Source organism: Notechis scutatus, chromosome 9 (genome assembly GCF_049901735.1).
Source record: "Notechis scutatus isolate UNSWTSFEM ecotype Mainland chromosome 9, rNotScu1.2, whole genome shotgun sequence".
NCBI lineage: Eukaryota > Metazoa > Chordata > Lepidosauria > Squamata > Elapidae > Notechis > Notechis scutatus.
In genome coordinates, this window is record NC_142017.1 from 10,073,172 (window position 1) to 10,090,679 (window position 17,508).

The 17,508-nt window shown below is 39.8% G+C and overlaps 2 protein-coding genes across 2 annotated transcripts in view; one reads left to right on the forward strand and one right to left on the reverse strand.

Moving 5' to 3' along the window:
* Positions 1-17,508, reverse strand: part of CEP89 (centrosomal protein 89) — a 29,890-nt gene continuing 12,382 nt past the window's right edge. The window contains exons 13-19 of the mRNA XM_087971531.1: positions 17,260-17,375; positions 16,443-16,623; positions 15,955-16,122; positions 14,799-14,940; positions 14,142-14,231; positions 6,662-6,831; positions 1-2,005 (exon numbers count right to left, since the gene is read on the reverse strand). Coding sequence (XP_087827657.1) covers positions 1,771-2,005; positions 6,662-6,831; positions 14,142-14,231; positions 14,799-14,940; positions 15,955-16,122; positions 16,443-16,623; positions 17,260-17,375 — 1,102 coding nt within the window. The 3' untranslated portion in view covers positions 1-1,770. The remainder of the gene's footprint in view (positions 2,006-6,661; positions 6,832-14,141; positions 14,232-14,798; positions 14,941-15,954; positions 16,123-16,442; positions 16,624-17,259; positions 17,376-17,508) is intronic.
* On the forward strand, positions 6,868-10,241 carry LOC113432144 (E3 ubiquitin-protein ligase RNF182-like). The gene is made up of 2 exons (XM_087971532.1): positions 6,868-6,991; positions 9,418-10,241. The coding sequence occupies exon 2, from the start codon at positions 9,434-9,436 to the stop codon at positions 10,157-10,159; it is 726 nt and encodes a 241-aa protein (XP_087827658.1). The 5' UTR covers positions 6,868-6,991; positions 9,418-9,433; the 3' UTR covers positions 10,160-10,241.

Consider the following 17,508-nt stretch of genomic DNA (forward strand, 5'->3'; position numbering starts at 1 on the left):
TAAAGCGTGGATGGAGAACGTTCTCCGCTCTGAGGTGTTCCACCCCGCTTGGTACCCCAGACCATGTAAAAAAAAGAAAGAAAAGAAAAGAAAAAAAGGAAGGGCTGCTGAGTTCTAGGAAAGAAGGAAGGGGAGAAAAAGAAATGTCAAGTGTCCACCTGGTCCCAGCAACCTGGTGCAGGTTGGTTTCTGCTGCTGTTACAAGGAGGGCGCTACAATCTGTGCCCATCCATCAGAAGGGAAGGCATTCAGCTGGAGCATGGAAGCATTTAGTGAACCTTTCAGATTTTTTTCCCCCCATGATCGGATAAATAATGGCTGATTATTTGATAAACCTGAAAGACACTGATATGTTACAAAAGAATAGAAAGAAGGAAAACCTGGAATTACTAGCTTAGGGAGTTGGATGATTTAGAAAAGACAGGGAATGAGGTCTTGCTTTTAACAGTTTTATCAATACAATTTTTTTTAAAAAAATCTGACTTTGCCCAAGTCTTGTACATTTGTAAAAGATGGATATGGACAACTTTTTTGTGCTCTCTTACTAATTGCCTCGGATAAGAGACTCCCTGAAATGTAACAATTCTGATGGAAATTTAATGATGTAGCTACATACATTCGAACAATCAAATAAGGCTACTGCCTCCATGATATATGAAGAACCATAAGTTATAATTTTAGTCCTACATATTTTCAATTTCAAAGTATTCATCTTTTCTCCTAATTAGTCATATTGCTGTACATATATGTTCTTTCCTTATATTGCTTTTATATATTGCTTATACTTTTCAATTCTTTATTTTCAAGCAGTCTTTTATATATATAAAAATCAACTAAATTTTGTCTCCAACTGAAATGACGTATAACTTTTAAAAACAAGAATTTCTCAGCTCTTCAGTAAAAGACTATATAATATATATTCTTATCCTTTTTGTCCGTATCTTTATAAAAAAGTTCAGCTAAATCAAGTTCAGCCATTTCACTCCCACATCTCTAGTTGCTTAATAAAGAGTGCAAGGAATTACATAAAATCTATTCAAATTCAGTTTTTCTTTGGTTTAAGCATCTAAATGTTGTATTGACAACACTATTCAAACTCTGGCTTCCATTAAATACTACATTTAATGGGGCTTCTTCTAGGAAGGTGTTCTCAGAATAGGTAAAAGGGGCCATCCGAAAACCCTAAGAGAGGCAGAGTTGGTGCTGAAAGCAGGATCTGCCCTGCCTATCAATTAGAAGCTTTGTTGAGAGACCTCTCCCCTTTTTGAAGTACTAAATCTGTACAGTGGTACCTTGGTACTCAACTACTTTGAAACCCATTGAATTTAGTATTCAACGCATTTCAACACGAACATTTCACCCTGGTGCTCATCATTTGTTTGGTACTTAACACATAAGCTGGAAATTGTCGGAGTTGGCAGCCTTGTGACTCAGTAGCTTATTCCTTATGGGGAAAAAATTGTTTGGTACTTGTTATTTTTGGTACTCATTGCGCTTCCCGGTACCAATTAATGCTGAGTAACCAGGTACCACTGTATGTTCTTTGTAACCGTCAAGGCAAGAAACATGCTTTTTTGCACGAAAGATGCTTCTTGGGGCTTTGAAAGGACCCTTATCATACAATGCTCATCACATCCGTGAAGATCTCTCTCAACCCAACGGCTAAATCATCCTTTGCTTCTGACTAGGTTTCCTTTTGCTCTTTTATATTTGCTTCTTCCCATCCTGCTTTGCCTTGGAGGAAGCAGGGATGACCACTCCCTTTAATATTTAGTCTCCTTCTTCCTTCGGAGCTTGAGGGGGTGAGGACCCTTCCACATCACAGTAGCTAAAACTGTATCTGCCCAGCAGGACTTTCTGAGAAACGTCAGTTAATGGCGATTCATAAGCAGCGTTGACCGATTTCTGTACGTTCTTCTCCAGAGATTTATGCAGGAGTTCCTTCATCCTCCGGTTTTCTTTGGCGGTTGACTCCCAAATTATTTCAAGTTCACTTTCCATTTCTCTGAGAAGAAAGAAAAAGAAGGAGGATGGGCTGGGTTTGCATGCTCCTCGCCCTCCATGTTTAAGCAGCACTCTGGAGGTGAACGATCAATCAGCATAGTCACAGAACAATTGCATTAATTTTAATATCTTGCCTGATGGTAAAGGTACACCCTGTACTCTGAACAAGAATGATTAAGGATCTCTAAGCTAATGTTCAATAAAATGTTCTCATATCTTCATTCTCTTATCTGCAGCTAGTTCGGGGAAACATCACAAAGAATTACTTTAACTTTCCTTTCTCTTATTAATGACAGCACGGATCAATGAATGAGCAAGGGTTAAGGATTCTCTATGCAGTTCATCTTTTTTTTTTTAACGACCCATTTTGTTAGGTGTTAACATCTGTCGGAGATGCAACCCGACTTCCAATTTGTGATGCCCAAATGTACTGAATTATGGGAGCTGTGGCCCAACAAATCTGGAGACCACCAATTTGGGATAAGGTGAGCTGTATTATCTCAAGGGTTCACGTATGCAAAGACAGGGATTTTTTACTGTTAAAATTCTTATAAATACGATGATCAAGATCCAGGGATGCAGTCATGTCCTTTCTTATTTAGGAATATAAAAGAATCTTGGCTGAAGCCCCAAATTTCCCTTCCTAAGCAGGACAATTGTTAAGTGAGCTTTGCTCTAGTTTACAACCTTGTTTGCCACCATTGTTAAGTGAATCACAGCAGTTGTTAAGTGAATCATGTGGTCATTAAACAAACCTGGCTTCCCTTATTGACTTTACTTGTTGGAAATTGGCTGGGAAGGTTACAAGTGGTGATCATAAGACTCCGGGACAGTGCAACTGTCGTAAGTACATGCCAGTTGCCAAGCACCAGAATTTTGATCACACAACTGTTAAAACCGGCCATAAGTGACTTTTTTTCAGTGCCGTTGTAACTTCAAACAGTGACTAAACGAATGGTTACTTGTCAAGGACTATCTGTAGTTTAAAAAAAGACATGAGCCATCACAGAAGAAAAGAAAAAACTTCTGATAGGGCAGTAGAGAACAATATGTAGCTCCTAACTGCCTCTTCTGCTCACTAATGTTTAAATTATTTGTCAGAATTCAGACATTTTAAGATTTTTTAAAATGGGAACTATATCAAATTCCCCATAGCCTATGAGAAAAAAATATAAAACCTCAAACGGGAGCTCTGCTGTTAGGTACATTCTTTCAAAGGAGGTTGAAAAATTTGCTATATATGATTTGGTCACACTTCTCGATGTTCAAATCAGCCCTAGTTAAGATTACATGACTGCTGATGAGAACAGATCTGCGGTAATCTCCTGCTCTTGAAATCTGTCTGCGCGTCAATACATCTTTTAAGCAACCGTGCCTCAATTCATCGAAAGTCATAGCCCTGTCCCAGCTTGCAAATGTTGGTGTTGTCTCGTCCTAATTCAATCTTTTCCCATGCAGCGTTCAAAGACTGCATTGTGTGTGTTCAGCACGGCCCGGGTTGGCGAATTGTAACCTAGTTGCAAAGGGCTGAAAACATACCGTAATAAGAATGATTATGTAAATTAATCGTGTAACCTTTCCTGGGTGCAATGATTACGTTTACATGTGGAGCTGAAGTCTAAATAGGTTTCAATAATATTCAATTCTGTCACTCTCCCATTTAATTTAGCTCAGCTTACAAACAAGGTAAATACTTTATAATTCCGCAGGTTGTATTTTCCTCCTAAGAAAATTGGGTGTTTTAGGACAAGAGACTTACTTGTCTGTTATAGGGTACTTAGGCTTATGTGTGCAATTCCTTTTCCCTGTTGAAGGCAATTCAATCTTTTTACCATCGTGTCCCTCACTGTGTTTCTAAAACTGACTTTCACCTGGCGGCAAGGTCTACAAAGTGAGTGGGATAGTCAAGACCACCTTCTGGCTAAAATTGACTTACTTCCCGGAGGCCTTAAGCTCCCTTGAGCCTACTAGAACTTTTCATTCAAGATGGAAGACTTTACAGACAAATGGCCGTATATAAAGTTGTCATTTATTCCCATTCACTTTACAGTTCTTGAGATTCCTCAGAGCTAACGAGGTAGTAAGATAGCAAATAACAAGAAATTGATTTGCTGTACAGACAGATAAATGACAACACTTCTTTTTTTTTTCTTTAAGAATGGAAAACTTAAAAAGCAAAGCCTGGCTAAATTTCTCCGTTAACCTTGAAGAAACGGCACGGCTTCCATCTTAGCTGGTTTCTTTTGTCTTCAGCCTTGCCTCTCCTCCTCACAGAGAGAGAAGGATCATTCAAGATCAGTCAAAACAAGATGGCAGCAGCAATAGCATGTAGACTTATATACCTCTTCGTAGTGCTTTACAGCACTTTCTAAATCAGCGGCCCCCAACTTTTTGGGCACCAGGGACTGGTTCCATGGAGAGAAGTTTTTTTCCCCACAGACCAGAGGGGGCGTAGTTTCACAGACTGCCTGCACACCACGGATGGGGCTTCGCTTGTTTGTGTGGCCCAGTTACTGGCATGCCGTGGCCCAGTGCCAGTCCATGGACCGGGAGTTGGGGATCCCTGCTCTAAGTGATTTACAGAGTCAGCCTCTTGCCCCCAACAATCTTGGTCCTCATTTTACCGCCCTCAGCAGGATAGAAGGCTGAGTCAATCTTGAACTCCTGACAATGGGCAGTTCTAATTAGCCTGCAATACTGCCTTCTCATCACTGTACAATATCAATGGTGCAGGACATGATCAATATGCTATGATACAGACAGCATACTATCCATTTTATAATGATCCCGACTGCTTTCATATATCTCCAATTCGAAGAAGGTTTCCTGGTACACTAAATAAATTTTATATCAAGGTACTCCAGGCACATTCCAACAGTGACAGTACTTTGTCAAATTCTGTTTTAGATCCTGTGTTATTAGGGAACAAATGAGGAATCCTGGTAAGTTCTTTTATTTTATTTCAAATTGTTTTATTAGAGTGTTATAAGAAGACTGTGAAATCTTTCGGTTGGCTAAGAGCTAGCAGGAGGAGGAGGAGGAGGAGGGAGGAGGAGAATAGAGGGTTAAGGCTGTCTGTTTCCTGACATTAGTTTTAATGTGTTGCTGAAATTTCTATCTGTTGGGAACAATTTCCCAGACAACACATGTTGTCCTTAAGTAAGCTGGTGGGAACAAATCAACAACAACATTATAAATTAGCCCAGCACTCCTGATTCTCGTTGCCAAGCTACAGATGCTTAAGAACAACCCCACCACCAATCAATAATTCCCTCTTTCTGCTATTCTTCGAACAAGGGCAGTGGGGGTGGAAGGCTTTCGCAGATCAAAAGCCAGATAGCTGACCTGAGAGTCGAGAAATCTGTTTTTTGCATGACAGGCTGTAGCATAAAAGAAAACATTAAAGCAATTTCAGATTTCAGAAGAACTGCAAGTGGAACTCAATCCAACACTGAAGGAATCTGGCTTCAGTAAAGCCTTTCGACCACATTGTCCTACAATCTTTTTTTGTATATCACGTTTAAAAAATAAGAAATAAACATAGTCACCGTAGTTAGATGTTTAACCATTTACAGAATGATTAATTCATTATAATCCATTTTACCAGGCTGCATCAGAGGGAGAAAAGATGGAAAAGATTCTTTTTATTCTTTTTAAATGATCTTGTAAGAGGCTGGCATTTGTGTTTTCTGCACATTGGGGGCATGGATGCACTGAACACATCTGGTGCACCTCCTCCCCCTCCACTGTAAGGCACATAGCACACAAGGAGGTGATACATTGTGCACTGTGGAACAGGTGGTTTCATTCACAGGGTGCGCACTTTGTGAAGAAATCGGCAGTGGGTCTGATCATGCAATTTATCCTGTAATGGGCGAGTGGTTATTGTAGACACAGATGGCACACGGTTTGAATTGTGACTTCCATTATTTTATCAAACAATGGTTGGAGATGATCTGCAAAGAATACTGCTCAATTATCCATCTCCTGTGTTGCTTAAAAATAAGCATAGTCATCAAAACTCTGACACCTTCCTTCCCACCCACAGTGGGGGAAATAAAAAAAAAAAGGATCACACTTTACGAATTACTCTAACACAGAAAATCTTCCTTCAGCCAAGAGTTGGCCAATTCTTGGCTTGTTACCTGTGTCTTCGCTGTGAGAATCCTCCCCATTCAGGAAACATTTTGCTAAGCCTCGTTAACCAACCTCTCAGGTTGGTTTCTAAGAAGAACTGACCACCTGGGGTGGATGGGTGGGGGTGGGATCCCTGTGAAACCAGCCAACCACAGATTCACTCTGGAGAGAAGGATTGAAAACCGAGTTCAAAAAAGTTAATCGCTCCTGTCCGTCTTGCCTCTCTTCAGGAAGACGCGACAAGCAGCCGGCAGGATTTGTTAAGCTGGTTGTTGTCACCCCTTGCAATCAATTACTTCCTTCAAGGTTTCGTTAGGCTGAGGGGGGAGGCAGGGAGGGGGGGAGGGAGGGAGGAGGGTGGCATTTTCAATCCCAAAGAAGAGCGAATGCAGGCAGAGTACACCAGATGGGGCTGTTTCAGCGGGTTCTGCATTCTGTCGTCGTCCCCCCGTCCTCCCTCCCCTTTTCTAACCAATGGGATGCACTTTGTTTGGGGAAGGAGGCTCGTGTGTTAACTTACCTCTTCTGCTGCAGAGCTTCATCGAGGGATTCCTGCTTCTCTTGCAGCAGCCGCTGGAGGTGTTTCATTTCTCGCTGGTACTGAGCGGTCTTCCCTGCAAATTCCTTCTCTTGCTCGGTCACTTTGAGGTTGATGTCTCCCAGCTTGCCTGCCGCAGTCTTTTTATACACCTGTGAGAGTTGGAACAGAATCACTCAGCTCAAAAGCCCGGCTTTGAGGCTACTGCAGGGGCATAGATGGACCATAACTGGCTACGAGGGGAGATGGGTCCTTCTCGCGGCTGCTCCTTCATCCTGAGTCACGGGACGCCCGGTTCGGAGAACAAATCAGGTAGGTGGGATTGAAGAGAGACAATCAGGTCATCTTTCTTCGAGCGTTGTTTTTTTTTAAACTAACATGCAGCTTGCCAATGAAGACGGCAAAGATGCCACTGCCTTGGCGGACTGTGTGGTCTCGTTCTAGGTTTTTGTCTCCTAGAAAGGCAATAGCTTCAAAGCCCAATGTTGGTTTGACTAGACATGACGAGCAGCTAGACTTTAAACACACCTGCTGCTCTACAAGATCAACAGTCAAGTTTTAAGGATCCCTGTCCAGGTAACGACAAAAGAGATGGGACTCTGCATTATGGGTTATTTGTCCTTTAATCTAAGCACCAGAAGGGGAAAAGAAACAACCTCAGCTTTGCAAATTGATGCTTCCATGACCATGATGGCTATGTATTTGTTTTCATTCTAGATACTGGAATGTAACTCCTTTTTCCTTTCTCTCGCACTTCATATGCCTTCTTTTGAAAAAGCCTGCTGGGCAAATGGAGCTATATTGGTACAAACACGGCATTAGACTCTGAATAATCAAAATTAATCAGAAGGCTTCATTAGACAAGCACCTCTGTCATTGAGTCTACTGCTTATAACAAGTATTTTCCTGCCAACAAATGCAGATTGATCGGGTTAACAACAACTCTGAGGGTGAAGGCTATATTCCTGCTTCAAGTCTATGGTTGGAGAGTCAGCCCTCTGCAGTGATTTTCATGAATAAAACAAAATGAAGTAACATTGAATTAGACAGCCTGTAAAATTTCACATAGGAGTCTATACATAAATACTGAAGCAGATTTCAATAGCATTTGGATGTGTTGCTCATTTCCTCTCTCGGCGCTTGAAACTTTCACAGGAATCTAGCACTCAGAATATGAAGACCTTGCTTATTATAAAGAAGGTGAGCGTAGTTGTCATTTAGGGCTTTGGGGGGTGTTTGAATTTCATGGGGACATGCTCACATATAGTACATTTACTCCACGGCATTCCTTGGCTAAAGCTCCCTGCAAAAGATAAGACAGCCCAGAGAGGATCAGATGGAATAGTTTCAACTGGTACATCTTCCATGTTCGAAACTGATGCCAGTAAGCCTTTGAAAATGTAATCAGATCATACTGGCCCATCTACTTTAAGTCAGTCCAGAGATGCATCCTTAGAAGCTTTTCTGATTGTTTATTTATTTATTTGTAGCTGGTTATGATACACATTGTTTTACTTTTGTTGCTTAATCTAATCTGGATAAAAACGTAGATTCTATTAAACTTTAGTCAGACGAGAGTCTAGATCACACTTGATTCCACATTCTGAAGGCTCATAGGGTAGTAAAACAACTGATCCAGTAACGGCTTGATGCATACAGCTGCACTGCTCAAGTGGCCTTCCTGAATGTCAGTAGTGTCTACGAGGACTTTTTATCCGTAATAAAGTAAATGAGGAAGCTTCCTTTCTTTTGTTTATTTCTTTCACTGGATATTAATCCAGTTTAAAAAAAAAAGACTTGTTTGGATAAAAATAACTTATTCTGTAAACATTATTTTAAATGCATGTAGGACTTCACCTTTAATCTGGTGCAGATACTATACAATGTCACCCAAATAATCAGTTAAGATGGATAGAAGACAACGTAATGTTCCAATGAAGGTTTCCGGGATACAAGATAAAATGGAAAGTCAAATGTTTGCCACCTATATCAGCTCATATTGGGCTCACCTCTTTCTCTAACTTCTCAGCATCATGTAAGCATACATCTGAGGAAGTCCCACAGTGGTTTAAGCACTTTTTTAAAAAATTTCATAGATTTATTACTCTAGTTTAGTGCTTCTCAACCTTGAGAAATTTAAGCTGTGTGTACGTCAACTTCCAGAATTGAAGCTAGTCTTCAATCCCCATTTCCAGCTAGAAGTTTTTCCCAGTCCTATCTGAAATCCTGGAAAACTTACTGCCATTACAGGAGACTAAATAATACAACTGTGAAAGGACCAATATCATGGCAGCAATAAGATAGCTTTCCACGTGTCTAAATATTTTGGCTTAGGAAACAACAGGAAGCAAGACTAGTTTCGCATCAACTTTTGAGTTAACAAATTACAGTTGTACTTTGAAGAAAATGACACTAGAAGATAATCTGAGGAAAAGTTGTAAATAGTGCTCACACAGTCAAGAGAAGGTTGAATATGTCCCATAATCAGTTGTTGGAAACACAACTTCCAGGAGATTTTATGACACAAGAGGTAAAAAAAAAAAACTTTGTAAAATTATATGAAATTAAACACATTCATAATGAGAAATTTAATGAGAATGGATTTAATCAATTTTAATGTATCTCCTCTTCCAGCAAACAAATAAATGCAACTACAGAAATATTACACCATTACGAAAAAGGCCCGATTAAAAAAAAAAGAAAGATTAGGGAAACTCACGGCTGTTCTCTTTTGACAGTGTGCCAAACGGGAAGATGAATTATCCTCAAACTGACGGGGAAGAAAAAGTGCTGAACGAGGAGCTGGAGTGCAAAATCTGTTACCAGAAATTCACCCTCCAGAGTCGCAAGCCCAAACTCCTGGACTGCCTCCACCGAGTGTGCGCAAAATGCCTGACTAAAATCCTTCAGGTAGGAAGCGGCTCGCTTCGCATTAGCTGCCCTTTCTGCCGGCATGAAACGGAGCTGCGGGAAGAAGAAGTAGAAGGACTCCCCGATGACTTAAATATCTTGTCCAGACTGGTGACCAGAGACAAGTCGACATGGAATTCAGAGTGCAAGGAAGTCCTCCTGACCCCAAAGAACTTGGCTTCGTCAAGTCCTTCGCGCGGCTCCTCCAACTGCCTGGTGATAACCATCATGGAAGTACAGAGAGACGCCAGCTGGACTCCCAGTCAAAACAGCCTCTCGGATTATTACACAGATCAAAGCCTGGACTCAGAATCTGTCAATTCCACCAACCAGCTGGACCAAGACGTTTTCTCCAAGCTCTGTAATCATGTTCCCAGAATACTAGTGTGGCTGCTTGGGTTTTTTTACTTCGGTTCTTTGCCCCTTGGCATCTATTTATTAGTGATTCAGAAAGTCACTCTGGGAATTGTCTGTGTCAGTCTCGTGCCATCCAGTCTGACCGTGTGTCTTGTGTACGGTTTTTGTCAGTGCCTCTGCCAAGGGATGTGCGACTGTTCTTCTAGAAATTGATGCCAAGCGCAAAAGGGTATTTTGAGACAGCTCAAAGTCTACACCGGGGTCTTCAAACGTGACAGCTTTAAGATTTGTGGACTTCAGCTCCCAGAATTCCTCCTCCAGTCATGTTAGCTCAGGAATTCTGGGAGTTGAAGTCCACAGGTCTTAAACTTGCCAAGTTTGAAGACCCTTGTTCTACATCAGGGGTGTCCAACCTTGGCAACTTTAAGACTTGTGGACTTCAACTCCCAGAATTCCTCAGCCAAGCTTTGCTGGCTGAGGAATTCTAGGAGTTGAAGTCCACAAGTCTTAAAGTTGCCAAGGTTGGACACCTGTTCCATGATGGGTTTGTGACTGTAAGTAAAAGAAGGACATCTGTCTATGAACTGGTGTTTTCAACATTCCATTCTTCTGACTACAGGGATGAATAAAGATGATCTTTCTAGAAAGATAAAATCTTTATGTGGGAGAAGTTTGGCATCTTGAAAATGCAACATTGTCTCAAAGCAATTACTACAAAGTAGGAGAAAATGAGCTGAGGTCTCTGAATGCAGCCTTTTAATATATTTTGAAGGCTGCCTCTTACTCAATCACAAATTGGACCAGAATCTAGTGGGAAGAATGCTTTCCCCTGAGAAAGCAGCCTGAAGTTATTTTCCTTACTCCCCAGACTGTTACGTCAACGGGGGGAATAAAAGAAGAAAAATTGCTTTGTTAAAGTAGAGCCCCGTTTAATTTGATTCAGGGCTTTGTTGAAGAAAGCAGCAGTGAATTGATCTCTTGCTCTGCAAAGGAGGCAGGAGACATCAAGGACTGCAATTTTTGAACTCTTCATGCGCTATCAAATTGGACAGCACTTTAAGCCAATGTTTAATTTTAAAAAATACAGCTATATGTGCTCTATATGAAAAATAAACTAGACTATTTCTGGCAAGGTAGACTTCTTCGATAAAGTTTAGATATCACTTATACATCGATGCTAAATTAAAAACAAGTTTTATGTATATGGTTATGGACCCATAAATTGTATATGGTTGTGAAGCTGGTTCGCTAAAAAAATAAGAGAGTTCTGTTTTATTGTATGCCCCGTCTTACTCTGCAACAGACAATTCTATCGACTGAAAAAGGAGCATGCGCCAACATTTTTGGCAAAACATACTAAATTTTGAACCCTGCTGCTTTACAATGGAGAAGAAAAAATTGTTTCTGGAAATCATGCCAGAATTCATGACATAACTGTCTTGTTTAAAACCCTGTCTAAAAGTCAGCGGTGACCGTTTGTAATTTGATTCGAATAATTTGGTGTCACCCATCTTTACCTGAAAATAATCGCTATTCCAAGCAGCTGGCACATTTCAGCACTTGGGCATGTTTCAGAAACCTCTAGGTGCCAAAATTACTGCTGAAGCCAATTCAACATGCAAAAGCTACATCCCCCTAAATAGAACATGGGTTTCATAGGGCTGGAAGGGAACTCAGAGATCTTCTAGTCTAACTTCCTGCTCAAGGCAGGATTTCTCCAGCTTTGGCTGAGGAATCCTGGCTGCCTGGATGAACTCAACAGACTTCATCAGCAGTGACATGCAACTTTCTTGGAAGCCACCCCTTCTCAGGAGGTTATGGGGAGTGTAACTGGTGATATTGGGCAAGGCTTTCATTTCTGATCCTTTCAGGGGACTAAATGGTGGGGTAGGGCTCATAGTACCTCCTGGTTATTCTATTAAGGCCCTAATGCCTCTCTGCCCCTTGGTTTTTGCCAGAGTGAAAAAATCTGGGAGGGAAAGAATTTAACCAATGAAACAAATGCTTCTAGGAGCAACCATTTTGCTCCTTTAATCTGCCAAAATGGTTTCTGCCCGGCATAAATCTGATTGATTGAGAGATAATTTCACCAAAGGTTTGTAAATCACCAGCTTTATATGACCTGGATGAAACCGATCCTGTCCTGTTAGCTTTATATACACTGGGATGAATAAAAACATATGACAGAATTGGGCTTCTGCAAACTTGCGACTGGGTTCCAACTGCTAAGGCTAAATTGACCACTGTAATCCAATCCCCAAAGCTTCAAAAACTCCATAGAGCAACCTGCTTAACCCACAGCATCCCTGAAATCTAGAAATCTCTCCCCCTTGCTCCTTACTATTAGAAGACTCTTGCTTCTCTTTGGGTTACTAAAGGCATGACGCAAATATTTTGTGAGTCAAACCTACATCATGTTGAATGCTATTTACTTCTTTAACGGAGAAGTAACCACAGGAAGCAGTCAATGCCTAGGTCAACATTTGGATAAAGCAATTATTTTGCCACAATATTTAGGATGAACAGAATGTTTACTGAAGGCACTTTTAGCAAAAAGCGGTTTTGAAGGAATGGGGGAAAAAGAGGGTAAAAGTAAATCATCAAAATGTATTTGTTTGAGTTGAGTGAGAGGAAACCGCAAGGACAATTGGACCTGAAAGCAGATGAAGAGAGAAAGGAGACACAGATATCCCCTGAGCCCAACTGTTACTTCTCAGCATCCGAGAATTGCCAAGAAAGAAATAAACTTGTTAAACAGATGTTTTAAAAAAAAGCACACACAAGAGATTCAACCAGCAACAGTGTTTCAAGATCTCATTGGTCCCTTTGAGACCCCCCCCCCCAAAGCCTGATGGCAAAGCCAGGTCTGGAGGCACTTTTAATCAAATATTTATTTTAAGGCTAAGAAAAAGAAAGAGAATATAGACAACTGACTTCTAAAACTGAAAAGGCAACGCTTTATGTAATGTGATGTTAAAAGGTTATGAAGTTTATCATTACAATAACTGTTGCAGAAAAATTAGAATGACAGGCCTTTGCAAGCACACATTCACTGGGATACTGTTTTTGATGTCATATAAAAATGTGTAAGCTGGAAATTGCACTCGCAAATGTGATTAACTGATTAACCAGTGTGGAGTTTGTTCTTTATATGTAAGGAACTGACAACTCTTGCTCTAAATGTGTCCTCGTGGCAAATGTAAAGATCTTAATGTTAAGAATAGTAGGATTCCTCAACAATGGTGTAAGAGTACTTTTTATAACCGCTTTTTAAACGAAATTAAAATCCAAAAGAAAGTTTTGGTCAAGCAGGTCATATTTCCCGAAGGGAGGAACGAGTTAACAATCACATGAGGAGATATTTGAAATAATTTGATAGGTAGGTTTGCTGGAAAGCAACAAGATCACAGGATGATACATTCCATATATTCTGCTTGTGATTCCCTAAAAGCATCTGACTGACCTCTGCGGCAATGCTGAACTAAACAGATTTCTGGTTCTCATGTTCAAGACACTAAATGGACTTCAGAAATAATTTTTTTGGCTGCAGGGTCCATAATAGGAAAACAACAGTGCAAAACCTGCATTGGTCTATGTTCAAAACTACCGTAATAATTAGCAGAAGAATGGATAAACATGACCGCATGGATTGAAATCCAATCAAGCCAAGTTATATTGTTAGGGGCAATGGAAAAAGGGCACATCTTCTTTGTCAAAGCAGCTGAAGCATCATTCAGAACTCAAAAACTCACATTCGTCTTGTTCTACTAATAGTAAGGTAAAGTTTGGCATTGTTTCACATGATTAGTTAGTAAGTAGCCATGTCTTGATAAACTGGGAATAGATGTATATCTAAATACAATTAAAACACCAGCACTATCAATTTCCAGCCTTGGGAAATAAGAGTGTGCGTTATGGATACAGATGTGCAAAATTCATTCTATTCCAGGCCATGCTGAGCCCACTTCTGGACTACACCGTTCCAGGGAAGATTTGGCAATTTCCAGAATTGTTAAAAAAAAAAAAAAGTTTGAGAGGTTCCAAGGATGATCTGGCCACAAAATAGCCTGTTTTGTCCAGAGTGTCGTGTTCTAATCTATCCTACTTCCATGTTTTCATAAAAACTTATATTTCTGATTCCGCTCTGAATGGATACCATGTTATATCCAGCAAATATTTAAAATGATGTGCTTACCTTGACTTTCTCTTCTAATTTTCCCAGGCGTACATTTCCTTCTATTATTTTGTTGAGAACGCCATGCTTCTCTTTCTCCAAACAACTGGCCTAGGGAAATCAGAAAAGCCATGGGTGAGTTCTCAAAAGGTTTTCCTCTTTAGAGGGGAAAGTTTATTCTACTAAATTTTAAGTTCCCAGGTAAGTTCAGAGATTGGATAAGAACCTACTTTAAATCACAATCCTCTACCCCAGGGCTGTCCAACCTTGGCCCCTTGAAGCCTGGCGGACTTCAACTCCCAGAATTCCCCAGCCAGCAAAGCTGGCTGGGGAATTTTGGGAGTTGAAGTCCGCCAGGCTTCAAGGGGCCAAGGTTGGACAGCCCTGCTCTACCCAGTATTATCTAGCTCACAAAAGGTTCCTAGAATATTGTGCAGAGGTCCTTCATAAAACCACCTTCTTGAGATCCTTTTAGACAATATAACATATATTTCTTTATTTATATCCTGCCTTTATTATTTTTACAAATAACTCAAGGTGGTGAACACACTTCTTTCTCTTCCTATTTTCCTTGCAACAACGCTGTGAGGTAAATTGGGCTGAGAGAGAGAGCGACTGGCCCAACGTCACCCATGCTTTTGCTTCTATATTAAACGTATCTCTGATTCCTCTGATTACCAGGTTTAAAAGCTGATCACGTTCTTGAGTTATATTTTCTGCCAAGCTGATCATATTCACTAGATATTGGTGGGCAGCCATCTCCTTTTCCATTGTTTCTTCCAAGTGCTGCTTCAAAAGACCGATCTTCTTCTGCGACCGCCTGCATGGTTTTGGCAGAAAGCAGACAAATCTCTTAGGGAGCAATTCAATTTTATTTTAATTCAATATTGGGATTCAACTCACAAAGGAGTTGCAAAAAATTATATTTGGGTTAGCACCCCAACCAAACGATTAAAAGAATCAGTCATCAAATGCCCACTGAAACAGCACACTTTTATTTTTACAGGATTTAATATAACTAAAAGTCATTGTGTAGGTTTTTTTTTAATGAATTACCATAAAGAAACTATCTAACCGGTTAAAATAATAGCACCTTTACCATTCTTTCGTACTAATAAAAGTACCAGTAGTAGGCTTTGGGAAAAGACTGCAAGGAAAGCACCAGGCTTACTACAGGTAGTTCTCCACTTATGATCACAATTGAGCCCGAAATTTATGTTGCTAAATGAGACATTTAAGTGAGTTTTGCCCCATTTTACGACCTTTCTTGCCACAGTTGTTAAGCCAATCACCGCAGTTGTTAAGTTAGTAACACAACCTCTGGCTCCCCATTGACTTTTCTTGTCAGAAGATCTCAAAAAGTGACTGCATGACCTCAGAACACACTGCAACCCGTCGTGAATATGAGTCAGTTGCCAAGCATCCGAATTTGGATCCTATGACTATGGAGATGCTGCAGTGGTCATAAGGGTGAAAAACGGTCATAAGTCACTTTTTTTCAGTGCCACTGTAACTTTGAACGGATCAGTGAACAATCTCTTGTAAGTCGAGGACTACGTGTGTAAGGGAAGAAAAGTAGTGGACCAAGGTGACAAAGATGAGAAAGATGACAAGAGAAAGATTTTAAAACATTTTTCTCAGCTATGATGACTACAAAGATGAACCCAATTTAAAACAAGTATTAGCTTTATTTTGATTATTACATCATATGCAGTCTTAAAAAGCTTTCAGTATTTTAAAAGAAGCAGGCCACCTGCACATCCAGTGACCAAAAACTGTCTTTCTGAGAGGCTGCAAAAGGGAGACAAAAGCACAAGAACAAAAATAAGTAAACCTTTTAGTCTTCTGGGCCATTTCCAGCTCAGCTTCTAGAGCCTTGTTTTCTGCCACCAGGTCATTTTTCTCAAGAAACAGGCTCTTCGTTTCCGCTTGGACAGAGGCGAGTTTTTTCACTAGTTCCTGGGTCTCCATCTCTCTCTTTTCCTGTTCTCTCTGCAATTGGCTAGAGAAATAATAATGAAAACCAGGCAGCAAACCAAGGCATCCATCTTCATAACTTGTAGAAATGAATAGATCAATTATGGTTGATTCAGTAGTGAAAGAAATAAATATTTCTGATGACATGGCAATTGCTGCAAATGTTAAAAGCTTGCAGCTACAATAACCAAGGCACTTCATTAAAACATTTGGCATACAGTAAGAACCCACTTCACAAAGTCTAAAGCTGTAGACATAAAAATGTAGACATAAAAATGGCAAAGTATTGTAAAAAGTACATAAAACACACTGGCAGGAATGGGACTTTTATAATCAGACGCTTACTTTTTAAATTTATTTTCCAAGGCAATGTGCTCCTCTGCTCTTACGTAATCAGTAACGCTGGCCTTTAATTCTTTGTATGCAGAGCGTAATTCTTCCAGCTTTTTCTGACAATCTTTCAATTCCACTTCTTGGTTTTGTTTTTCGGTTTCCAGAGTAATGAGCTGTTTGGTCAGTTTGGAAACTAGACCAAAATTATGGATTGCCCAAAATTCAAAACATTTGGGGGGAAAAAAGAGAAAATTAGATTACAATTTTTGTTCATATGGATACTTTTCAATTCCAGTCTAGTGATTCTTACATGTTAATTTGCAGTACTACTATTAGCTATAAATCTTCCTTTTTACAATTCTGTAATATCAGTGCAAATTGTTCAGCTGCTGTCAAATATGCCATTACATCTGTAAATATTAGCAGGACCAGCAACTACAGTGAAAAAAATAACCATCTCTAACTCTAAATTTTATTTTGTCTCTTTTATATTGCTGATGACACTGACTTGCAAATGAATACAAACATATGTATGACACAATGTTATTTATTTTAGATTTTCATATTCTGGTTTATAGCCATGTTTCATTTTACCATGATGAAACTTGAATGTGTATCATATTAAAATTAAATCATCAACTACTGCAAAGTTTTACTAAGTATTACAAACCAAAACAAATCTGAAAAGATTTCATGGCTGAATTGATAGTAGTCACTGATTATCAATACCAGTAATTCTAAACAGGCTTACAAAACTTTTACCTTTGGAGGTAAAATTGATATCTCTCTCTATTCACATTTGTTGGGTGTAGAGATAAATTTATTTCACCTTCTTTAACATGTTGGTTGATGGTGTCGTTTATTTTGGTTTCTTGTATTTTAAGCTGCTCCATTAATACTCTATTTTCTTCCAGGACAAGCTTGGCTTGACTTTGCAAATGCTGCCTGTAAAGGAACATTGATTTGAAATTTGAAATAGCACTGAAACCTTCCTGCAAAGAGTTCAAAATAATATATAGTAATAATAAAATAAACCAAAATGCATTTAGAATATATGTGTCCTATGGGAGAAATCTCT